This window comes from Cebus imitator, unplaced genomic scaffold (genome assembly GCF_001604975.1).
Source record: "Cebus imitator isolate Cc_AM_T3 unplaced genomic scaffold, Cebus_imitator-1.0 Scaffold172, whole genome shotgun sequence".
NCBI classification, from domain to species: domain Eukaryota; kingdom Metazoa; phylum Chordata; class Mammalia; order Primates; family Cebidae; genus Cebus; species Cebus imitator.
Genome location: NW_016107487.1, coordinates 455,089 through 481,922, shown reverse-complemented (window position 1 = coordinate 481,922; position 26,834 = coordinate 455,089). Strand labels below are relative to the sequence as shown.

General features: G+C 35.8%; 1 protein-coding gene across 1 annotated transcript in view; it reads right to left on the bottom strand.

Moving 5' to 3' along the window:
* Positions 1-26,834, bottom strand: part of SRBD1 (S1 RNA binding domain 1) — a 226,268-nt gene that overhangs the window by 25,172 nt on the left and 174,262 nt on the right. Inside the window, exons 17-19 of the mRNA XM_017544825.2 lie at positions 11,819-11,925; positions 10,406-10,582; positions 6,443-6,622 (exon numbers count right to left, since the gene is read on the bottom strand). Of these exons, the coding sequence (XP_017400314.1) occupies positions 6,443-6,622; positions 10,406-10,582; positions 11,819-11,925 (464 nt within the window). The remainder of the gene's footprint in view (positions 1-6,442; positions 6,623-10,405; positions 10,583-11,818; positions 11,926-26,834) is intronic.

Genomic DNA, 26,834 nt, shown 5'->3' with positions numbered 1-26,834 from the left:
CAAAAAAAAAAAAAAAGCAGGGATTGCAATCCTAGTCTCTGATAAAATGGACTTCAAACCAACAAAGATCAAAAGAGACAAAGAAGGACACCACATAATGGTAAAAGGATCGATCCAACAGGAAGAGCTAAGTATCCTAAATATATATGCCCCCAACACAGGAGCACCCAGATACATAAAGCAAGTTCTTAACGACCTAAAACGAGATTTAGACTCCCACACAATAATAGTGGGAGACTTCACCACTCCACTGTCAATATTAGACAGATCAACGAGACAGAAAGTTAACCAGGATATCCAGGACCTGAATGCAAAGCTGGACCAAGTGGACCTAATAGATATATACAGAATGCTCCACCCCAAATCCACAGAATATACATTTTTCTCAGCACCACACTGCATTTACTCTAAAATTGACCACATCATTGGAAGCAAATGCAAAAGAACAGAAATAATAACAGTCTATCAGACCACAGTGCAATCAGACTAGAACTCAGGATCAAGAAACACACTCAAACCTGCACAACCACTTGGAAACTGAACAACTTGCTTCTGAATGTCAACTGGATAAACAATGAAATGAAGGCAGAAATAAAGACGTTCTTTGAAGCCAACCAGAATGAAGACACAACTTATCAGAATCTCTGGGAAACCTTTAAAGCTGTGTTAAGAGGGAAATTTATAGCAATAAATGCCCACCAGAGAAGAGAGGAAAGGTCTAAAATCGACACCCTATCATCAAAATTGAAAGAGCTAGAGGAGCAAGATCAAGAAAACTCAAAAGCTAGCAGAAGACAAGAAATAACTAAGATCAGAGCAGAACTGAAGGAGCTAAAGACACAAAAAAACCCTTCGAAAAATCAATAAATCCAGGAGCTAGTTTTTTGAAAAGATCAACAAAATAGATCTCTAGCCAGATTAATAAAAAAGAAAAGGGAGAAGAATCAAATAGATGCAATAAAAAAACGATAACGGGGATATCACCACTGATCCCACAGAAAGACAAATGACCATCAGAGATTACTAAAAACAGCTCTACTTACATAAACCAGTAAACCAGGAAGAAATAGATAAATTCCTAGACACTTGTAATCTACCAAGACTAAACCAGGAGGAAGCTGAAACCCTGAATAGACCAATAACAAGGGCTGAAATAGAGGGAGCAATCAATAGCCTACCAACCAAAAAAAGTCCAGGTCCAGATGGGTTCACAGCCGAATTCCTTCGGAAACTGTATCAAACAATACAAAAGGAGGGAATCCTCCCTAACTCATTTTATGAGACCAACATCATCCTGATACTAAAACGAGGGAAAGACTCAACTAAAAAAGAAAACTTTAGGCCAACATCCATGATGAACATCGACGCAAAAATCTTCAATAAAATACTGGCAAACAGATTGCAACACCACATCAAGAAGCTTATCCATCACAATCAAGTAGGCTTCAACCCGGGGATGCAAAGCTGGTTCAACATATGCAAATCTATAAATGTAATCCACCACATAAACAGAACCAGTGACAAAAACCACATGATTATCTCAATAGGTGCAGAGAAGACCTTCGATAAAATTCAACAGCCCTTCATGCTAAAAACTCTCAATAAACTAGGTAATGATGGAACGTATCATAAAATGATAAAAGCTATATATGACAAATTTACAGCCAATACCATATAGAACGGGCAAAAGCTGGAGGAATTCCCATTGAAATCAAGCACTAGACAAGGATGCTCCCTCGCTCACCATTCCTATTCAACATAGCATTGGAAGTTCTAGGAAGAGCAATCAGGCAAGAAAAAGAAATAAAGGGTATTCAATTAGGAAAGGAGAAAGTCAAACTGTCTCTATTTGCAGATGAAATGATTGTGTATCTAGAAGACCCCATTGTCTTAGTGCAAAATCTTCTCAAACTGATAAGCAACTTCAGCAGAGTCTCAGGATAAAAAATAAATGTGCAAAAATCACAAGCATTCCTATATACCAATAACAGACAAACAGAGAGCCAAATCAAGAGCGAACTCCCATTCACAATTGCTACAAAGAGAATAAAATACCTAGGAATACAACTAACAAAGGATGTAAAGGACCTCTTCAAGGAGAACTACAAACCACTGCTCAATGAAATGAGAGGACACAAATAGACAGAGAAACATTCCATGTTCATGCTTAGGAAGAATCAATATCACGAAAATGGCCATACTGCCCAAAGTAGTCTATAGATTCAATGCTATCCCCATCTAGCTACCAATGACCTTCTTCACAGAACTGGAAAAAACCACTTTAAACTTCATATGGAATCACAAAAGACCCTGCATAGCCAAGACAATCCTAAACAAAAAGAAAAAAGCTGGAGGCATCACACTGCCACACAACAAACTATACTACAAGGCTACAGTAATCAAAACAGCATGGTACTGGTACCAAAACAGAGACATAGACCAATGGAACAGAACAGAGACCCCAGAAGAAACACCACACATCTACAACCATCTGATCTTTGACAAACCCAGCAAAAACAAGCAATGGGGAAAGGACTCCATGTTTAATAAATGGTGCTGGGAAAACTGGCTAGCTATGTGCAGAAAGCAGAAACTGGACCCCTACCTGTCACCTTACACTAAAATTAACTCCAGATGGATCAAAGATTTAAACATAAAACCTAACACCATAAAAACACTAGAAGGAAACATAGGCAAAACCATCCAGGACATAGGCATAGGCAAGGACTTCATGACTAAAACACCAAAAGCAATGGCAATAAAAGCCAAGATAGACAAATGGGATCTAACTAAACTCCAGAGCTTCTGAACAACAAAAGAAACCATCATTAGAGTGAACTGGCCACCAACAGAATGGGAAAAATTTTTTGCAATCTACTCATCTAACACAGGGCTAATATCCAGAATCTACACAGAACTAAAACAGATATACAAGAAAAAAACAAACAACCCCATTCAAAGGTGGGCAAAGGACATGAACACTTTTCAAAAGAAGACATATATGAGGCCAAAAAACGTGAAAAAATGCTCATCATCACTGGTCATTAGAGAAATGCAAATCAAAATCACACTAAGATATCATCTCATGCCAGTTAGAATGGTGATCATTAAAAAATCTGAAGACCCAGATGCTGGAGAGGATATGGAGAAAAAGGAACACTCTTACATAGTTGGTGGGAATGTAAATTAGTTCTATCATTGTGGAAGATAGTGTGGCGATTTCTCAAGAATCTAGAGATAGAAATTCCATTTGGACCCAGCAATCCCGTTACTGGGTATATACCCAAAGAACTATAAATCATTCTACTATAAAGACACATGCACACATATGTTCATTGTAGCCCTGTGTACAATAGCAAAGACCTGGAACCAACCGAAATGACCATCAATGATAGACTGGACAAAGAAAATGTGGTGCATATACACCATGGAATACTATGCAGCCATAAAAAACGATGAGTTCGTGTCCTTTGTAGGGACTTGGATGAATCTGGAAACCATCATTCTCAGCAAACTGACACAAGAACAGAAAGCCAAACACCGTATGTTCTCACTCATAGTTGAGTGTTGAACAACAAGAACACGTAACTCAGGTAGAGGAGCATCATACACTGGGAGCAGTTGGGAGGGGGTAGGGGAGAGACAGTCGGGGTGGGGAGGGATAACATGGGGAGAAATGCCAGATATAGTATGTACCTAAAGTAAAATAAAAATAAAAAGAAATAAAGTGTATTCAATTAGGAAAACAGAAAGTTGAACTGTCTCTATTTGCAGATGACATGACTATATATTTAGAAGATCCCACTGTCTTGGCCCAAAATCTCTTTAGCAAAGTCTCAGGGTACAAAATCAATGTGCAAAAATCACAAGCATTCCTATACACCAATAACAGACAAACAGAGAGCCAAATCACAAGTGAACCCCCATGCACAATTGCTACAAAGATAATAAAATACCTAGGAATACAATAAAAAAGGAAGTGAAGGACCTCTTCAAGAACTACAAACCACTGCTCAAGGAAATAAGGGAGGACACAAACAGATGGAAAAATATTCCATGCTAATAGTTAGGAAGAATCAGTATCGTGAAAACAGCCATAATGCCCAGAGTAATTTACACATTCAATGCTATTCCCATCAAGCTACCACTGACTTTCTTCACAGAACTGGGGAAAAAAAAAAAACCTCCTTAAGTTTCATATGGAACCAAAAAAGAGCACACATAGCCAAGACAATACTAAGAAGAAGAAAAAAACCCCCACAAAGCTGGAGACATCATGCTACCTGACTTCAAACTACACTACAAGGCTACAGTAACCAAAACAGCATGGTACTGGTACCAAAACAGATATATAGACCAATGGAACAGGGCTGAGGCCTCATAAATAACACCACCCATCTACAACCATCTAATCTTTGACAAATCAGACAAAAACAAGGAATGGGGAAAGGATTCCCTATTTAATAAATGGTGGTGGGAAAACTGGCTAGCTGTATGCAGAAAGCTGAAACTGGATCCCTTCCTTACACCTTGTACAAAAATTAACTCTAGATGGATTAAAGATTTAAACGTAAGACCTAATACCATAAAAACCCTAGAAGAACACCTAGGCAATATCATTCAGAACATAGGCATGGGCAAGGACCTCATGACTAAAACACGAACAGCAATTGCATAAAAAGCCAAAACAGACAAATGGGATCTAATTAAACTTAAGAGGTTCTGCACAGCAAAAGAAACTATCATTAGAGTAAACCAGCAACCAACAGAATCGGAAAAAATCTTTGCAATCTACCCATCTGACAAAGGGCTAAAATTCAGAATCCACAAAGAACTAAAACAAATTTACAAGAAAAAACAACCCCATCAAAAAGTCGATGAAGGATATGAACAGACACTTCACAAAAGAAGACATTTATGCAGCCAACAAACATGAAAAAAACGCTTATCATCACTGGTCATTATGAGATACCATCTCATATGAGATACCATCGCATGCCAGTTAGAATGGCGATCATTAAAAAATCAGGAGATGACAGATGCTAGAGAGGGTGTAGAGCAATAGGAATGCTTTTACACTGTTGGTGGGGGTGCAAATTAGTTTAACCATTATGGAAGACAGTGTGGCGATTCCTCAGGATCTAGAACTAGAAATACCATTTGACCCAGCAATCCCATTACTGGGTATATACCCAAAGAATTATGAATCATTCTATTATAAAGACACATGCACACATGTTTGCTGCAGCACTGTTCACAATAGCAAAGACTTGGAAACAACCCAAATGCCCATCAATGATAGACTGGATAAAGAAAATGTGGCACATATATACCATAAAATGCTATGCAGCCATAAAAAAGGATGAGTTCATGTCCTTTGTAGGGACATGGATAAAGCTGGAAGCCATCATTCTCAGCAAACTGATACAAAAACAGAAAACCAAACACTGCATGTTCTCACTCATAGGTGGGTGTTGAACAATGAGAAAACATGGATACAGGGAGGGGAACATCACACACCAGGGCTTGTCTCGGGCTGGGGAGCTAGGGTAGGGATAGCGGGGGTGGGGAGTTAGGGGAGGGACAGCCTTAGGAGAAATACCTAATATAGATGACAGGGTGATGGATGCAGCAAACCACCATGGCAAGTATTACCTATGTAACGAACCTGCACATTCTGCACATTCACCCCAGGACTTAAAGTATAATAATAATAATAGAAAGCAAATTAATGACACTTACTAAAATAATAAAAAAATAAGTGATTTTAAAACAAGTTAAAAACCTCATTTTAGATTCAATAAAAGTTAAAATATTCACTATATTTGTTATACTGTCATATAATTCAGTAAGAATCTAAAAAATTTGGATATATAGCAAGTCACTATTTTCAAACTAATTAAAAACATTTAAAACTAATTAAATATGCTATTAAAAAGTTTTTTCTTTTTATGCCTTAAACTTCTCTTATACTCAAAAGCCTCCCTCATGTCATTCTGTTAATGTATGCTCATTAAAAGTACATCATTTCTTAGATTCTAATAACCAATAAAGATAGTATTACTTAAGAAAGCTGAGTTGGCTGTTTATTGTCAAAAGGGTTTTATCTGCAGAAAAGCACAAGTTTTATGCCAGGTGCTAGTCAACTGTGTCTTGTTAATTTCCAAAACAAACAGAGGGGAGTGCCATGCAATTTCCATTATACACACTTCACCATTAGTATCAGGGTTTATTAGCTTGACAGTGCTCCAGGAATAATGGTTTCATTCCTCACTGAAATAAAATAATGTGCCACATAACTCAGCAATGCGAAACTTCTGAAAAATGTTGTCATGTTAAACAGGGTCATATTTTTCAGTTTCCATTATGCCAAAACAAAGGCCATTTGCTGTAAAAAACTCACTCCGGATATGGAGAATTCTCACATGGACTTCAGACTTACCTCATTGCTATGTCATATGATTCTGGATGAATACAAGTCTGGTCCAAAGGATTTGGCTTCAGTAAAATATTCACTGCAGTTTTGCTCTTCTTTTTGCCCTGCTTCTCATTTGTGACCTCAACGTCTGCTAAAGATGTCACAGCAACTCCTTGAATTTGGCCTGAAGATTCAGTTTGCTGACTATGTAAAACCAGAAAAAAAAAAAAAAAACACATTTTAAAAAAGGAAGGAAGGTTGGGCAGAAAAGTCTTCCAATTAAAATGTGCTTATTTCTTTGTCATACAAATATACAACAACAGCAACCAGATTCTGATCTTTCATTTCATAGAAAGTACAACTTATTTGTTTAAATCACTGGTAAAAGGGCTTTCTGTTACCTAAAGCCAAAAACATTCTTAACTGATTGTCTATATAATTGGCATTCTAGGAGAGAAAAGAGGAAAATAAAGGGAAATAAAATAATAATAATATTTCTCCGAGCTAAGAAAAACAAGCTCTCAAAGAATCTATTGAGTGTAGAATAGGATGAACAGAAAAAGACTCATACTTGGCCAAGCGTGGTAGCTCACACCTGTAATCCCATCACTTTTTGAGGCCAAGGCGGGGAGATCACCTAGGGTCAGGAGTTCAAGACCAGCATGGCCAACAGGATGAAACCCTGTCTCTACTAAAAATAAAAAAACTAGCCCAGCATGGTGGTGCATGCCTGTAGTCCCAGCTACTTGGGAGGCTGAGGCAGGAGAATCGCATGAACCTGCAAGGCAAATGTTTCAGGGAGCTGAGATCCTGCCACTGCACTCCAGTCTGTGCAACACCAGGAAAAACTGTCTCAAAAAAACCAAGAATATAAATAATTTTTAAAATTCTAAAAGGCTTTCAAGAGAGAAAATTAAAACAATACTTCAAAAAGATCTAGAATTAGACTAGCATCAGATTTCTCATTGGAAAACACCAGATATCTGAACACAGTGGAACAATACCTTAAAAGTTCTGAGAGAAAATGATTTTGTATCTAGAATCACATACCTAGTCAAATTTACATTCGAACAGGGGGGCAAATTGAAATCATTTGCAGGTATATAAGTACTTAAGAATAACCCAAACGACCTCTCTAAAAAGAATTTCTTAAGGATAAACTCTAACAAACACCAATAAATCAAAGAAAAATGATTAACATGAACTACAAGAAAGTGGTAGGTATAGAAACCATAAATTATAATAACATATAAATACATGCTCTCTGTATATCTACCTATAGATACCTCTCTTTCTATAGCTATCTATATCTGTATCTATATCTCTCTCTATATGATATAGATATGATATAGAGATATAGAATATTATATAGAGATACATGTTATTATATATATATGGGTAGATATAGATACAGATATATACATAGAGAAGAGGGAGACAGGCTGAAACTAAAATCCCAAGTCATCTTATCGTTGGGAAGGCTCCTGTTTCTAGCCTTCTCTAAGAGGACAGACACGCCTATTAACACCAGAGGTCAGTTCAAAACAAATTTAAGGATGATCATCAAAAGAACAGAAGACGTACAACTTTGAAATCAGTAAGGACAGACAAAGATGACATGGGAAAACAAGGAGAGGAACAGAGGAAATTTGTTAACTAATAAATCTAATAAAGAGCATAAAAGGAAAAGAATTAACAGAAAACATGATGAAGGAAAAACACATAGAAAGAATAAGCCCAAATGTATACATAAATACAACAAATATGAATGTATTAATATCAGATTGAGTAAAACCATGAAATCTAGCTATATGTTTCCAAGAGCCACATCAAAAATTAAATGTCATACAAAGTATAAAAATTAAATAAAATACCAGGCATATTTTGAAAAGGCAAATATACTAACATTGCTAGCAAATAACTTTCAAAACAAAAAACATTAAATGTGGTAGCAATATTCCATTCTGAATAAATGTATGAACTATTCAGGAGATGTAACAGTCACAAATCTTGATGTACCTAATTATCAGCTGGAAAAATACAAGGGTTTAAAACAAGCTAAATGTTCATCAATAAGACACTGATTAGACTAAATTACAGCCCATCCATACAATTAAATATTATGCAGACAATATAAAGAATAGAAAATAGAAATTTATATGTAATAATTTGGAAAGAGACATAGAAGACGGAAACAAGTAAGGCTAATTTCAAATAGCTGTAGAGCCTGATCCCTTGTATATACATTTTTGAAATAATAAACATATACATACAGGGTGACATAACTCTAAATTTACTTTCTGGAAGCAACATACAAGAAACTATTTCAAGTGAGAGTTGTGTGGCATCTTTTACTTTTTGTTCTTACTTTATACTGTGAGTTTTTTGGTGTTTTTTTCCGTTGTTGTTGTTGTTGTTTTTGCTGTTGTTGTTGTTTTTGAGATAGATACCCAGACTGGAGTGCAGTGGTATGATCTCAGCTCACTGCAACCTCCACCTCCTGAATTCAAGTGATTCTCCTGCCTCAGCCTCCTGGGTAGCTGGGATTACAGATGAGCACCACCACATTCAGCTAATTTTTGTATTTTTAGTAGAGACGGGGTTTCGCCATGACGGCCAGGCTGGTCATGAACTCCTGACCTCAGGTGATCCACTGTGCCCAGCCTATGAGTTTTCTAGCCAAGTGTTCAAAGAACATATAAACTAACAAAAACAGGATCATTTTATCTTCAGTTTTTTCAATTCTGGCATCTAGGTTTCATGATCTATTTAGAAATAATTTCTATCATTCTAATGCTCTGCAAGATTTCCCCATGTTTTCTTCTGGTACTTTTACAGTTTTACTTTTTTTTTGACATTTAAGTTTATGATAAATCTGTAATTTATTTGGGTATAGGAGTGAATACGGGGACTACAGCTTCCTCCACACATACTGAATTACTACCAGTTGTCATAATATCATTTATTAGATAATTATTCAATTTTTCCCTACCATTTGAAATGTCACCTTTACTATAAACTAAATTTTAACTATGTTTTGGTGGATTTCAGACCTTATTCTGTGCTATTTCTACAACAAAAACAAACTGTTTAATTACCACAGCTTTATAATGTATTCTAGTGAGGCTTAATCAGTCTTTTCCAGAATAAAGTTTATCTTCCATATGACCTCTATTATAATTTTGTCAAAAGAAAAAAATACATAAGAAATAACCAGGTAATCCCAAAGTAGCAGATATGAAAAAGCTATTCTTTCATGATTTTACCATGCTAAGAAGTTTATCTAACAAGCTTTTGTGTTTCCAGGATTAGAAAGTAAGGAAATTTAGCTCTTGATCCACACAACTGATAATTAATGTCTGGTCCATTTTCAGTGAGGAGGGAGTTGGAAAACACACCTATGCTAGGGAACAGCTATGGCAATATAAAGTGTTCATTTTGAAATCACAATCGTCACCTTATCTTGTACCAGTCCTTTCCATTTGCTATGCTCTAATTGTGCAGGCCTTTGCCCCGTTTCCTGAATACACCAAAGCTGGTCCTGCCTTAGGACTGTGCACACTTAGTGTTCACTTTGCCTGGAATGCTTTCCTTCTGATCCTTGGAAGGCTGGCTCCTTCATTTCACTCAAACTCTGGTGAAATAAATTTTTAAAAAATAATGGCTCTAAAGTAGTTGTATTACTCCCCTAAGACAGTGTCACATATCCCTGCTTTAATTTTTATAGCACTTCTTGCCATCTGAAACTATTGATTTTACTAGTTTGCTTTTTGTCTGTATCACATGTTAAAATACAACTCCATGAGAATGCAGAATTTGCTGACTTGCTCGCTGCTGTATTCCCAATGCCTAGCAAAGGACAGGCACTAAACACTTAATGAAGGCATGAACAATGGACACTTAGAATTTACGGTAATCAGTAGCAGGCTGGGTAACAATAACAAGAGAGGAGTTGACAAAAGAATCAAAGTGTATGCTTATAATCACCTGCAAAATGTTCGGATATAATCCTGGTTGATTCTGATGAAGCCAGCACACTGTTGGAAGGATTTCGGACCCAGCCCCTTCACTTTCTTCAGCTGTTCTCGGTTGATAAAGGGTCCGTTTTTCTCTCGCCATTCAATAATATTTTTGGCTCTGTTGGCATTGAGTCCTGCAATATGCCTAAAAAAAAAAAAAAAAAAGATAAACTAAAAAAAACAAAGATCTCATCTGAAAAGAGAATGATGTAAAACATCTGGATCATAAAGACAACTGCAATGACATATCCTCATATGTCTAAGTTAAATTAATCCAAAAGGGAGTTAAATTAAAAAAATACAAAGAGAGGGTTGTCTAAGAGGAAAGAAGGACAACAGAATAAAAAAATAATGACAAAACCAAGAGCTGTCATAAAGTTGCTGGTAAGCTGGCTAACCCTGATGCAAGAAAAAAATGTTCTTCAGAGTTTTTCTATACTATTCACATTCCTTATGTTTCTGGATAAAGTAATAATTTTGCCTATTTTTTTTCAGCATACATACAAAGTGAGTCAGAAGTTATATTCGCTACAATTGTGTTGTACTACCTTTTTTGTGTGTTAGCCTGTTCTCAGTAATATAGAACTGAACTATAGAAAGGTCCTTATCTATAATTGCCACCGTTAGTATAAATTATATATAAATACTGTATCATTAGGTAGTTTGCTTGGTATTAAAAGATTATTTCGGAAAATCTCTATCCTACTATGAAATTCCATACATAAAATTATGAAATGTTTGTAGCTATGTTAGAAAATCAACATCTTAAAATGTGAGGGATAGTTTCTGCTATACCTGTTTTAGTGAAAAAGGTCCAGATCAGGAAATTTCATGCTGCATTAGCAGACTTGTGTAATAAATGCAAAACTATGAACAAAATAGCAGCTCTTCTAAAAACCATGGGGAAAAAAAGAGTATATAACATATGATTTTAATATGATAAAAATTTTGACAGGTTTCTTGGGGAATCAGGGTAAAAATATGGTAACCATACCTTGAACCCTCAGAATTTATCTTTTGGTTACTGCCAGGTTTGACAGATGCATGCAAGAGACTGAACTAGTAAAAAATCTCTGTTCTCCTGTGGTGGGAAACAGCTCTTTTCCATGTTAATCTTATTTAAATTCTATTAGCAACACTAATGCACTCAATGGTTACCATATGCTTTTCACTTTAGACCTGGAATATTAAAAATGATAATGTGAACTGTTGTAATTCTCTTCTTAAATGTCTTCCCCTTATTATTTAAAGCAATGTATAAAGCCATAGATGTTCTATACTTGACAACTTTATACATGTGTTCCCTGGTTCTAGCCGAGTTTGGATTGGAGAGCCAGTTAAACTCAAGATTCTGTGATCTTTAGCCCCAGACTTGTCTCACCTTAACAAAACTTCTGAACAGATGTTAATATCCACTCCCACAAAGCTGACACATTCTTCTACAACGCTGTCCAGTGTTGCCTTGAGTAAAGTCTGGGATACATCATGCTGAAAAGACAAAGATCAAATACCAATCAAAAGTGAAGGAGATGTAGTTCTTGGACTATTCCATTACTCTGCCTGTATTAATGGTAATTAGCTAACACACACCCTTGTAAATTTATTCATTTCTCTTAAACACACTGTTAGCAGATATAATTAAGCTGAAGTCAAGGTATCTGTGGTTTCTTACTCTTTAAGCTATGCACATACCTAACTTGAATATAACAGTACCAGTATTTTTCCCTTGCCTGAAATTCTGCCCAGAGCAGTGGTTCTCAAACTTCAGCTTGCACTAAAATCACCTGTATGGCTTGTTAACATATCCACATCCAGATTTCTCATTGAGTAGGTGTAGGGTGGGGTCTAAGAATTTCATTTTAACAAGTTCCTGGATAATACTGTGGCTGCTGGATCACAATGAGACATAGTCTCATGCATGGCCTTACAGTGTTATGGAGAGGAAAAGGTAAGTTATAATAGGAAGTAGTACAATAATAGTAACTTGGAGAGTAAATCAAATTCTTTTTCATCTAATTGAAGATAGTACTATTTATATAAAGCACCATTATTTTATATACCACTAAGGAAGAAAATAGTCAATTAAACCATGACACATGCTTTCTTATTGCTTAAAATTTTATTTTTTAAATATTGAAAGAGCTCCTTAGGCTTATTTAGAAACTGTATATTTAGAACTATACATCATGTACAAATAAGAAAAATACAAGCAATCTAAACTGGCTGAGGTATTCCTCAAAATTTATTCACATTCAGTGTTCAAATCTTCTGATCACTTTTATATTCAGTCATAGGTGTTAAGGTTTTCCGTGAAGTATTGTTTTTTATGCTATCAAGATCCTTGATAATGTAGCATTTCTTAAAAGAGCAATCCTCTGTTGTCTCTGGGACTTTCTTTCAAGCTTCGGATGCTCATTCTTACAAGCTTGGAAGACAGTAGCACTATCTTAATCTTAACAGAGGGTATTAACAGAAGAGATTTTGGACAGCAACAAACCTCCTATTCTTTTCTGAAAGGTTCTTAAATGGTTTATTATTCAATGGCTTGTTAAGTAAAACAGTGAAAGCTATGCAGTTCAGTTATGTTGCTAGGATTAGCAACCAAGTTCATGCAGAAACTGCACCACGATTTACCACAGGGACAGCAGCAACTGTAGGACACCATGAACTGTAAGCTGCACTCTGATTTCAGAGATGTTAAAATGTCAGAAAATGTGCATTTACAACTGGTGAAATGCAATATTTTAAAGTATTTGTTGACTAACTGAAGCTAGGTTACAACAATGAATACATTTGATGTTACTCATGATTCTAAAACTAATGATCTCTGGGTCAGCAGATTTCTCTTCAACATACGTCAAAGAAAACAAGGAATATAACATAGTAGAGCCCCCAAGTATTGTGATTACATTATTACCATTTAATAACAGCAGAAGTTTTTGTTCTGGAAGACTGAAGGGTACAGGAGTACTTCTGTATTTCAGAGCTAACTTATGGGTAACTAGCCGGGCCACAGCTAAAAATTTTAGATGTCATTTAAAAAATCTAATAAGCAAATATCACCATGAAAAAGATCATAAAGTAAAATCTAAGCTCTTACCAAGAACTTGGTTATTCTTTAGCTACAGCTTTTAAGAAGCTAGTCTTTTGTCTAAGCAGATGAAAAGCAGCAAAATGAAAAGGGAACTTTTTAAAATCAGCGGGTACGAGATAGTATGACAATGTAAAGGCAAGCACAATGACGGCAACAAGAAAAAATATCTGAGGAAAAACTCAAAGCTACAAACAAACTGGAAAAAGGAAGAGTAATAGTTGGGAGCCATTAGACTAAGGGAAACAAGTTGACACAGTACTGCAAAGCATACCAGTTGTTTAGGACAGTTAAATGAGTAAGCTACAGTCTCTGCAGCAGATTGTCTTGGTTGCCTATCCTACCTCTAGTTGTCAACCCCCTTTTCCTCCTTTCAAACAGAAGCCTGACCGTGTGTCAAGCATTTATCCCACTTCTGTAAGGCTATACACTCCAGCAGACAATGCTGACTAGTTAAAACTCACGTTTTTCAAACTGAGGGTTATGATCAATTAATAGATCATAAAATTAATTCAGTGACTTGCCACCAGAATAAAAAAATAAAGGAATAGAATAGACCACACAGAGCATATTGCACATATCCTTAACATGGAATGAACGATGGAATGAACAATGCAGCCAACTGAGACTATCATGTGAGAGAAATATAAATTGGCCATGAATAGGTATTTGGTTCACTGACATCTCATTTGATCTTCTGACACGGATGGTCAATTTGATGATTAATGAAGAGGTTAAAGAGTATAACTCGGTAGAGTTATAAAGCAAAGTATGTATGTGAGAAGCTTATCTATTGGCAAAGTGCTGATTCTTTCAACCAAGTTTAGTTTCAAACTTTCAGTATATTTTTCAGAAAGAATGTTATTGAGTATAACATTTTCAAATTCTCAGCAATGGTACTTATCTTAACTGATTTAGTACAAGCAGCCCTTAAAACGAATCACTCTATACTTATAAGAAAAAAGGATAGTGTAGTAAAACCTACAGAGGCAAGCTCAACTACCAGATCTGGGAGTGTTGATAGTGACAAAATTGAGAGAATATGTTGACTCCAGTCAGTGATCTCTGACTTGACTTGACTTGAGCCATGTTTTATATGGAAAATAATAACCATAAGACTTTAAAATAAGCTTGATTTAAAACATGGTTTTATAAATGTGCAAAACAATAAAAATGACGGACCGCAGATGTATTGTTGGTAATGATATTCTTGCAGGTGACAGTGTTAAAACTTCAAAATTAAAAACCAAAATTACTTGGAACACCCCTACCACAGGGCTAAAATGAAAATGATGGAAAATACCAAACACTGGTGTGAATATGGAGTAACAGGAATGCTCGAATGATAAGTGCATTGTAGGTTAGATATGCAAGGCAAAGCAGTTTTATGGAGAATTTATTTTATATGGTTTAAATGTAACTTCACACAAAACTAAATTAGATATGTTTACACAATGCAAAAATGCATTCCTGTTCCATATACATTAAACTAGATATATGGTAAGAGAATACAAAATGGGCAAATCACTAAGAACAACAAAATTGCCAAAACTGACTCAAGAAGAAATACAAAATATGAACAAACCTTTAAGTACAGTCAATAAGTAATCAAAAATCTCCCAACAAAGAAAAGTTCAGAACCAGACTGTTTCATTGGTGAATTCTACCAAACATTTCAAGAAGATCTAACACCAATCCTTCTCAAACTCTTTCAAAAAATAGAAGACGAGCCAACACTTCTAACCTATTCTATGAGGCCAGCATTACCCTGATACCAAAGCCAAAGCTACCACAAGAAGAAAAAAACTACAAACTAATATTTCCTATGAATATCAGTTCAAAAATCCTCAACAAAATACTAATAAACTAAATCACATAGACTATTAAAAGGACTGACATAGGTATGAATACATACATACCTATAATGTATTCAATATGTATGAACTTAAGAACCAGATTCACATTGTTTCATTTTAAAACAATCCCTCTTGACATTTTTAAACTTTCAATTTTGAAATAATTTCAAATTTAGAAGAGACATGTAAGAATAGTAAAAACAAACAAACAAACAAAAAAACAAAACTATTATCCATCCTTCACATACATACTTCAGTGTATATTTCCAAATAACATACCCATAATACAATCATTAAAATTAGAAAGCTTATTGATGTAATAATATTACCTAACATTGAACCCATGCTCAAATTTCATCAATTTTCCCAATTTTTCTTTATAGCATTTTCTCCCCAGTCCAAAATTCAACCCGGGATGACATACTGCATTTAGTTGCCTCATATTCTGTGCTAGGCAGCTTCCAAGATGGTTCCCAATCATCCTCAAATCCTGGTATTGATGTACTTGTGTAATCCCCTCCTACTAAGTACAGAATTCATTGATGCATCTCATCTGAATAAATTATTACTAAGATTATCTTACCACTCACAATGACCTGTTTGTGTAAAAAGGTATTTTCAATCTTGATCAAAATTCAAAAAAACTAGCTCAACCATGTAGCAAATATGCTCACAGCATTGTCTTCATTTATTCCAGACTGAAAAAAATTCATGAACAGCACATATCTATACATCAACTTAAATCTGTTCTAATTTTTGTATTTAGGCATTCTTAAATTGAGGCAGTAATTAATAGCCTACCAACCAAAAAAGGCCCAGGACGAGACAGATTCACAGCTGAATTCTGGCAGAGGTACAAAGAGGAGCTGGTACGATTCGTTCTGAAACTATTCCAAACAATAGAAAAGAGGGACTCCTCCCTAACTCATTTTATGAGGCCAGCATCATCTTGATACCAAAATCTGGCAGAGAAACAAGAAAAAAGGAAAATTTCAGGCTAATATCCCTGATGAACATTGATGTGAAAATCCTCAACACCATAGTGGCAAACCGAACCCAGCAGCACATCAAAAAGTTTATCCACCACGATCAAGTCAGCTTCATCCCAGGGATGAAAGGCTAGTTCAACTTCAACATACGCAAATCTATAAACGTAATCCATTACATAAACAAAGCCAATGACCAAAGCCACATGATTATCTCAATAGACGCAGAAAAGGCATTCAATAACATTCAACAGCCCTTTATGCTTTTAAAAACTCTCAATTAACTAGGTATCAGTGGAACATATCTCAAAATAATAACAGCTATTTATGACAAACCCACAGCCAATATCAAACTGAATGGGCAAAAACTGGAAGCATTCCCTTTGAAAATCGGCAGAAGACAAGGATGTCTTCTCACCACTGCTATTCAATATAGTTACTGAAATTTCTGGCCAGAGCAGGCAAGAGAAAGAAATAAAGGTATTCAAATAGGAAGATAGGAAGTCAAATTCTCTCTGTTTGCAGATAACATGATTGTATATTTAGAAAACCCCATTGTCTCAGCCCAAAATCTCCTTAAGCTGATAAACAACTTCAGCAGTCTCAGAATACAAAATCAATGTGATAAAATCACAAGCACTCCTACACACCAATAACAGACAAAACAGAGAGCCAAATCCCGAGTGAACTCCCATTCACAATTGCTACAAAGAAAATAAAATACCTAAGAAAACAACTTACAAGGGATGTGAAGGACTTCTTCAAGGAGAACTACAAACCACTGCTCAAGGAAGTAAGAAAGGACACAAACAAATGGAAAAACATTCCATGCTCATAGACAGGAAGAATCGATATTGTGAAAATGGCCATATGCCCAAAGTAATTTATAGATTCAATGCTATCCTCATCAAGCTACTACTGACTTTCTTCATAAAATTAGAAAAAACTACTTTAAATTTCTTATGGAACCAAAAAAGAGCCCATATAGCCAAGACAATCCTAAGCAAAAAGAAAAAGGGTGGAGGCATCGTGCTACCTAACTTCAAACTGTATACTACAAGGCTACAGCAACCAAAACAGCACGGTGCTGGTAATAAAACAGATATATATACGAATGGAACAGAACAGAGGCCTCAGAAATATCACTACACATCTACAACCATCTGATCTTTGACAACCCTGACAAAAACAAGCAATGGGGAAAGGATTCCCTATTTAAAAAATGGTGTTGGGAAAACTGGCTAGCTATATGCAGAAGACTGAAACTGGACCCCTTCCTTACACCTTATACAAAAATTAACTCAAGATGGATTAAAGATGTAAACATAAGACCTAAAACCATAAAAATCCAGAAGAAAACCTAGGCAATACCATTTAGGAAACAAGCATGGGTAAAGGCTTCATGACTAAAACACCTAAAGTGATGGTAAAAAAAAAAAAAAAGCCAAAATTGACAAATGGGATCTAATTAAACTAAAGAGCTTCTGCACAGCAAAAGAAACTATCATCAGAGTGAATAGGCAACCTACAGAATGGGAGAAAATTTTTGCAATCTATCCATCTGACGGAGGGCTAATATCCAGAATCTACAAGAAACTTAAACAAATTTGCAAGAAAACACAAATAACCCCATCAAAAAGTGGGTAAAGGATATGAACAGGCACTTCGCAAAAGAAGACATTTATGTGGCCAAAAAAGAAATATGAAAAAAGCTCATCATCACTTGTCATTAGAGAAATACAAACCAAAACCATACTGAGATACCATCTCATGCCAGTTAGAATGGCGATCATTAAAAAGTCAAGAAACCACAGATGCTGGACAACATGTGGAGAAATAGGAACATTTTCACACTGTTGGTGGGAGCATAAATTATTTGAACCATAGTGGAAGACAGTGTGGTAATTCCTCAAGGATCTAGAACCAGAAATACCATTTGACCCAGCAATCCCATTGCTGGGTATATACCCAAAGGATTAGCAAAGAAGACTTGGAACCAACCCAAATGCCCATCAGTGACAGACTGCTGGATAAAGAAAATATGGTACATATACCCCATGGAATACTATGCAGCCATAAAAAAGGATGAGTTCATGTCCTTTGCAAGGACATGGATGAAGCTGGAAACCGTCATTCTCAGCAAACTCACACAAGAGCAGAAACCAAACACCACATGTTTTCACTCTTAAGTGGGAGTTAAACAATGAGAACGCATAGACACAAGTAAGGGAACATCACACACCAGGACCTGTCTAGGGGTTAGGGGATAGGAGAGGGATAGCATTCAGAGAAATACCTAACGTAGATGACGGCTTGACGGGTGCAGCAAACCACCAGGGCATGTGTATATCTATGTAACAAACCTGCACATTTTGCACATGTATCCCAGAAGTTAAAGTATAATAATAATTTAAAAAAATAATCCAGTAGACCAGTTATTTCACCAAAACATCCTAAAATAAAAAAGTTCCAAGCTAACATACTGAATTCAGAAGTTTTAAAAACTCCTATAGCAGCTATTTATGTAAGGGACATTTCTGTAAGCACTGCCGTCAGCTGTAAATATGACTTTTGCCTACATTCTTCCCCAATTTTTTGCTTAGGAAAGTGCTAAAGAGTTAACACTGTATTTTCTTTCTTTCTTTTTTTTTTTTTTTTTTTTGAGATGGTGTTTTGCTCTCATTGCCCAGGGTGGAGTGCCATAGCATGATCTTGGCTCACCACAACCTCCACCTCCCTGGTTCAAGCGATTCTCCTGCCTCAGCCTCCCAACTAGCTGGGATTAAAGGCATGTGCTACCATGCCCAGCTAATTTTGTATTTTTAGTAGAGACAGGGTTTCTCCATGTTGGTCAAGCTAGTCTCAAACTCCCGACCTCAGGTGATCCACCTGCCTTGGCCTCCCAAAGTGTTGGGGTTATAGGCGTGGGTCACCACACCTGGCTGACACTATTTTCTAAAAGTAAAAATCGTATCTATTTGGTGGAGGGAATATTGAACAAAATCCTATACTGTTTCCATAATAATGCCTTTGACATTAAAGCAGAGGCATTCATTTGTCATTGTAAAGACATTTCTAAGCAACTATTTTGTACCAGACACTGTGCAAGTTAGGCTATGTATTCAAAATACAGAAAAAAATCATGTGTATTCCATGTCTTTAAGAAGCTCTGTTTAGACTGCTGAAAGCTGAGTTGTGACACGTAACTCTACTGGCAGTAACTGGTACAAAAAGCAGAGGCCCCCAGGATTAACAGCGCCAATAATCCCTAAAGACTTTATGTCAGGAAAAATGGACTGTTCCATTTTTAAACAGAAGTTACCCAACTCTGATGTTTTGGGCAAGTTATTTGAATTGTATAAACAGTCTCTTTCGAATTCAAGGAAATTCTGGGATATTATATTTTTATTAAAATTTATGAGATTTTTACAAAGGAACATAAGTGATCATTTATATTAATGCTAGTCAGCTTTTGTTCTAAGGTCAGAATTCTCAAAAAATAAAACTTTATTATTCTACCACAAACTTCTGAAAAATTGCTCAAACTGCTGTATTTCATTTTGCCCTGAGCACTAACAGTATCTAACAATTATTTTTTAAAAGTCCTTCCAGATGAATCACTATGGACTGCAGTTTCTAGAGCAACGAAATTTCATTTTGCATTCCCCATGCTAAACTTAAAGTTTATTCCGAAGTGATTTTCTAGAGCAATATTCTTACTTGAGGCTTTATTTTACTTAGTGATCATCATTCACTCATGTCCCTTCCTGCCCCTTAGTATTGCCAAAATACAAATGTAGCTAGAAAACCAAAGATGCAAAAAAGCTTTACAGGTGTGGGGTCAATAGGGTAAGCAAGGATATACTGAATTCTTAAAATATACAAAGAGTGGATGTTGAGGGCTCCCATCACAAAAATGGTAACTGCGTAAGGTAATGCACTTGTTAATTAGCAAGAGTTAACCACTTCACTATGTATATGCACCTCATAACATCATGCTGTATATGACAAATATATACAATCATGCTGCATGTGTCAAATTAAAAAAATAAATTTAAGCTTAAATCATGGGGCAAAAAGCTTTAGTCTATCCAATTTCAAATAAAGCAAGTTTAGTTCTTCATCTTGCATCTCCTTGTCATTGAATGACGTGTGACAGTTTAAGAGAGTCACACAGACAAGTACGTGCTGAATGACCCATGATAGACAGAGCTGGCAGGAGAATGAGAAACATTTGAGAAAACAGAGCAGCGTGTACTTAAGAAAGCTCCTCCTCCAATTCATCAAATCCAGTAAACAAGAGGTCTTTATGTACTCCCCTTAAAGACAGTGTTCAGCACGAAAGAAATATTTTACTTAACTATGTAAAAACCTGTGTTCCAGCTCTACTGATCACAGACAAGCAATACTGTAGAACAAATAATACTGGAAGTAACATATAACAAATAATATTGGAAGAAGATCTGAAAAAGATATCCTCATAAGCACATTCTTTTAAAAAAAACATACTTCAAACACCAGCATAAGATTTTTATTTTGTAAATGAATAAACTTGTACAACAAACAGCTCATTGTGCCTATAAGGTTCTGAGATTAAGATGGCAAAGGACATCAGCACTGGCGTGATTTTTTCCAGATCTGGAAACACAGACTAAAGCATGGCCAGTGGTCATAAGAGGGAAAAAAATAAACAGGAAGATATTCTCTTTGCAAATCCTCCTCCTCTGATAAAGCATATAGAAGGTATGGTGAAGACTCCTTTACTGCTAACTCAGTAATTAAGCATCGGGTTTGCACGAACCTATACTATTATCAATTATTCAAGCCAACATAACAGAAGGATGCTTGGGACAGTAATTGTCTTATTTGTTCTTCACAATACCAATGAAAACTAATTTTTAAAACCCAATCTTCCAGGGCTTGAATAGCCTTACTCAAGGCATGGACCTTCTCAGGTATCAAATAAGTGGCCACATTGTTCAGTAAGGTCTACCCACTCTGGATGCCCTGAACACTTATGTTCCCAGGAACATAAGCTTGTGTTCTCCTGGAATCTCCATCCAGCTCACAAATCTTTAGCAGCTTTTCGGTTCCGGCCTTCACTGGATCTTGGCCTACATATGTGCATGTTAATATCTGGCAACCAATTTTAGTCAGTTGCAGGACAATGATCCCAGAGAGAGGGAAACTACATAGAATGAGCCTCACAATTGCCCTAGCTTTCTGTCTGGAACACTTTCTATACTATGGCACTCGGAAGGTAACCGAAGCAGAACACAGTAATCTTCCTGAGCTGGAGAAACAGACTAGAGGTCAGGATTCCTGAGGATTTTAAGAGCATGATATCAGAGAGAAAGAAGCTTTGAAGAGCAGTACTCCAGATATTCATGTAAGTGACATGTTAAGTATTTAGCTAAATACTATGATACACATACCCAGGGCACCAAGACAAGACATTACAAGGCCAGGGGAAAAAAGCTGCCTGGGAGTTGGCAGCTACTCAGAGATACCTGAGATTACAAACAGCTGTAAGACATAGGACGTCCTATCAATCATAGAGAAGAGACCTCGCCCAACACCCCAGATACTCTGCTGATACCCAGAAAGGAGTAGAAGTGGGTTATTCTAGTAGAATAATCCTCTAGAGAAAGGGTTATTCTAGTAGAATAATCCTCTAGAGTAAGGATTATTCTACACTCACTCTAACAAAATTTAAAAAAATAATCCTTACCCAGATGGGTTAACTGATGAATTCTATCAAACATTTAAGGAAGAAATTATACCAATTCTCTATAATCTCTTCCAGAAAATAGAAGCAGAGGGACTATTTTGTGACTCTTTCTATGAAATCAGCATAACCCTCATACCAAAACCAGACAGACATTACAAGAAAATGACAGACCAATATTTCTCATGAACACAGATGCAAAAATCCTGGGGGAAAAAAAAAAGGAAATCAGGTCTAACAATCTATAAGAAGAATTATACACCATGGCCAACTATAACGTATCTCAGGTATGCAAGTCTGGTTCAACATTCAAATCAATTAAATGGGGCCGGGCACAGTGGCTAACGAGGTCAGGATATGGGGACCATCCTGGCCAGCATGGTGAAACCCCATCTCTACTAAAATATAAAAAATTAGCCAGCTGTGGTAGCGCATGCCTGTAGTCCCAGCTACTCAGGAGGCTTAGGCAGGGGAATCGCTTGAACCTGGGAGGCAGAAGTTGCAGTGAGCCAAGATCGCACCACTGCACTCTGGTCTGGCAACAGAGCAAGACTCCATCACAAAAAAGAAAAATAAAAAAAAATCAATTAATGGAATCTATCACATCAACAAGCTAAAAAAGAAAAAAAAAATCACATAATCCTAGCTGCAGAAAAAACACTTGACAAAATCTAACACCCATTCATGATAAAAATTCCCAATAAAATAAAAATATAGGAAACATCCTCAAGGTGATTAAAAACATCTACAAAAACCCTACAGTGAAATAACATTTAATGTTAAGAAACTAGAATATTTCCTGCTAAGATCAGAAACAAAACAAGGATGTCTCTTCTTACCACCATTCAATATCATACTGGAAGTATCATCTAATGCAGTAAGATAAGAAAAGTTATACAGAATTGTGAGGTGTATTAGTCCATTTTCACACTGCTATAAAGAACTTCCTGTGACTGGGTAATTTACAAAGGAAAGGGGTTTAATTGACTCACAGTTCCACATGGCTGAGGAGGCCACAGGAAACTTACAATCATGGTAGAGGGGAAACAGGCATGACTTCCATGGCAGCAGGTAACAGAGAGAGAGAGAGAGAGAGAGAGAGAGAGAGAGAGAGAGAGAGAGAGAGTATGTGTGTGTGTGCGTGCGCGCGCGCAGAGAAAACTACCATTTATAGAACCATCAGATCTTGTGAGAATTCACTCACTATCATGAGAACAGCACAGGGGAAACCACTCCCATGATCCAATCACTTCCCACCATGTCTCTCCCTCAACACCTGATGATTACAATTCAAGATGAGATTTGGATGGGGACACACGCCCAAACCATATCATGAGGAAAAAAAGAAAATTATCTTTGCTCAGAGATAATATGATCATCTATACAGAAAATTCAAAAGAACTAATTAAAAAACTCCTGGAATAAGTGATCACAGCAAGGTTGTAGAATACAAGGTTAATTTACAAAAGTAAACTGTTTTCCTAGATGCCAGCAATAAATAAGTGGTATTTAAAATTAAAAACACAGTACATTTACATTATCACCCTCCAAAAACTTAAAGTATAAATCTAATAAAATATGTATAAGATCTATATGAAGAAAACTACAATACTCTGTTGACAGAAATCAAAGAACTAAGAGAAGAGATATTTCATGTACGTGGTTAGAATGACTCAATACTATCAAGACATTAGTTCTTCCCATCTTGACCTATAGATTCGATACAATCCCAATCAAAATTCTTAAGTTTATATAGAGAGGTAATAGACCCAGAACAGCCAACACAGTATTAAAGAACAAAGTCAAAGAACTGACACTATCTAACTTTTAAGACATACTACACAAAACACAGTAATGAAGACAGTGCAGTATTGGTAAAGGTATCAAAAAAAAAAAAAAAAGACAAATAGATCAATGGAATAGAAAGCCCCCAAGACCCATATACATATACAGCTAACTGATCTTTGACAAAAGAGCAAAGGCAATACAATGGAGAAAAAGATAGTCTTTTCAGCAGATGGTGCTGGAACAACTGGATAACAACATGCAAAAAAATGAATCTAGACACAGATCTCATATCCTTCACAAAAGTAAATGAAAATGAATCATAAGTCAGGCATGGTGGTGCATGTCTGTAGTCCCAGTTACTCAGGAAGCTGAGATGGGAAGATCACCTGAGCATAGGAGGCAGAGGCTGCTGTGTGCCAAGATCATGCCACTGGACTATAATCTGGGTGACAGGGTAAGACTCTGTCTCAAAAACAAAGACAAAAAATAAATAAATAAAATCACATCAAAATGAATCACATGAAACCGTAAAACTAAGCAATAATATAGGAGAAAATCTAAACTTGTATATGGCAATGAGTTTTTAGATACAACAATAAAGGCACAACTCATAATAGAAATAATTGATATGCTGGACTTTGTTAAAATTATAGGATATTTATGATACTATAATAGCGAATATAGGTTATTATCCATTTGTCAAAACTCATAATGTACAACATTACACCCTAATTTAAACTATGAGCTTTGGCTGATAATGATGTGTCAATATGCATTCATGAGTTGTAACAAATGTGCCATTCTGGTGCAGAATGTTGAGAACAGAGGCAGCTGTGCATATGTGATGTAAAGATTTATATAGTAACTCTGTAGTTTTTGCTTTTTTGTGCACCAAAAACTGCATTAAAAATAAGTATTGAAAAAAATCTCTATGTGATTCATTCTGATCTGATAGTTAATTATCAAATTACTGGAACAAAATTCAATACTCTTTAAAGGAAGACAATAAAATTTGTATTCTTAACAACACATAGCATCCACAATATCCACCATGTATTAAAAATAGCTAGACATATAAAAACGTAGGCACATGTGACTGATAACCGGATAATGAGAGTGAAGGCCAGTTAGTCAGTAGAAACTAACCTAGGATTATAGGAAATAATCCTAGGAAATAGCAGACAAGAACTTTAAAGTAGCCCCAGGACTTAAAGGAAAATGTGGTCTCAAATCAATGAACAGATGGCAAATAGCAGTAAAGGAATTAAAGCTTTAATAAACAATCCAGAAATACAGTATCTGAAATAAAATTATTGGATGGGCTCAACAGCAGACTGGAGTAGAAAAAAAATAAATCAGTGAACATGAAAAGAGATATGCAGAAATTATCTCATCTGAAGACCAGGAATAAAAAAAGAAGTCAAGATGGCGGGTATAAAAGAACCTTAACGAACTATAGCACAGGATCAAAATGCACAAATATATGTAACTAGAGTCCTGAGAGGGAAAGAGAGAATAGGGTGGACAAAATAGTAATAAAACTTGAAGTAATAATAAAACTTTCCCAAATTTTTTCAAAAACATGTGTAGATCCAAGAAGCTCAGTGAACCCTAAGAAGGATAAAAACAAAGAAAACTATACCTAGAAGCTTTATAGTCAAACTGCGGAAAACAAAGATAAAGAGAAAATTGTGAAAGTAGCCAGAAAGAATGCACATGCTACATATGGAGGAACAACAATATGAGTAATAATTAACTTTTTATCAGAAACAACTGAGGCCAGGAGACATTGAAATGGAATCTTTAAAGTGCTGCACACACACACAACACTTGTCAACCTCAAATTCTATATCTTTCAAAGATAAGGAAAAAATAAAGGCATTTATAGAAAATGAGATCTCATTGCCAGAAGACCTACACTACAAAAAAGTGTTAAAGAGAATTTTGCAGACTAAAGGAAACTGACACCAGCTGAAAAATATATGGGTAAATATAAAGTTAGGTTTGTTTATTCTAATTTGACTTAAAAGACATATAACCAGAAATCACAAATTAAAATATGATATTCTGGGATATATATCTGGGAAATATATATATATATATGTATCAATAGCACAAAGAAGTAGGTCAGGTGCTAAAATATTAACCATTGTTGACTGTAAGAAGTTATGAATGTGTATTATAATCCCTAGAGTAACCACTTTAAAAAAAAAAGCAAAGAAGTATAGCTGAAAAGTCAATAAAATTAAAATAGAAAATGATTTGATTTTCTGCCAAAACAAGGCAGAAAACGAAGAAGAAAGGATCAAAAACCAGATGGGACAAACATAAAGCAAACAGCAAAATTGTGGACCTTAATTCAATTATAATGATATTTATATTAAATGTTAGTGAAGTAAAAACTCCAATTAAAAGGCAAAAATTGTCAATAAAGACTGTATTACTTAAAATATTTGCATTTTTTTCCTGTAGGTAGATCATACCAAAAACAAAACAAAACAAGCAAACAAAAATCCTGTAAGTAAGCAAAAATACAACCTAAGTTTCTAACTTGATAGGTCAGATAATCAGTTTAGAAGAGAAAACCAGTGCCCTTAACATCTGTCTCTCAGGTTTCATAGCTCTAGAGAAGATGACTGGGGTGCAAAATATAGAACACTTATGGTTTTGTCCACTGGAATCTGATAGCAGATGTCCTCCCCAGATATCTCACCTCCTGACTCTAAAAGGTAATTCTTTTCTATATAAAATATTTTGTAAAGCCAGAATCATTCTCAGCATAGCTTCTGCAGACCACATGGGAACTCAGTTAATGACACTATCTTGCTAGTCAGCTGCTTGTTTGGTTCTCATTCTATAAATATCAATGTTAAGATATAGATTCTGCTTTTAAAAGTTTCCGTCGATGATTAAAATTTAAATAAAATGTGTAACTTCTTTATGAATCA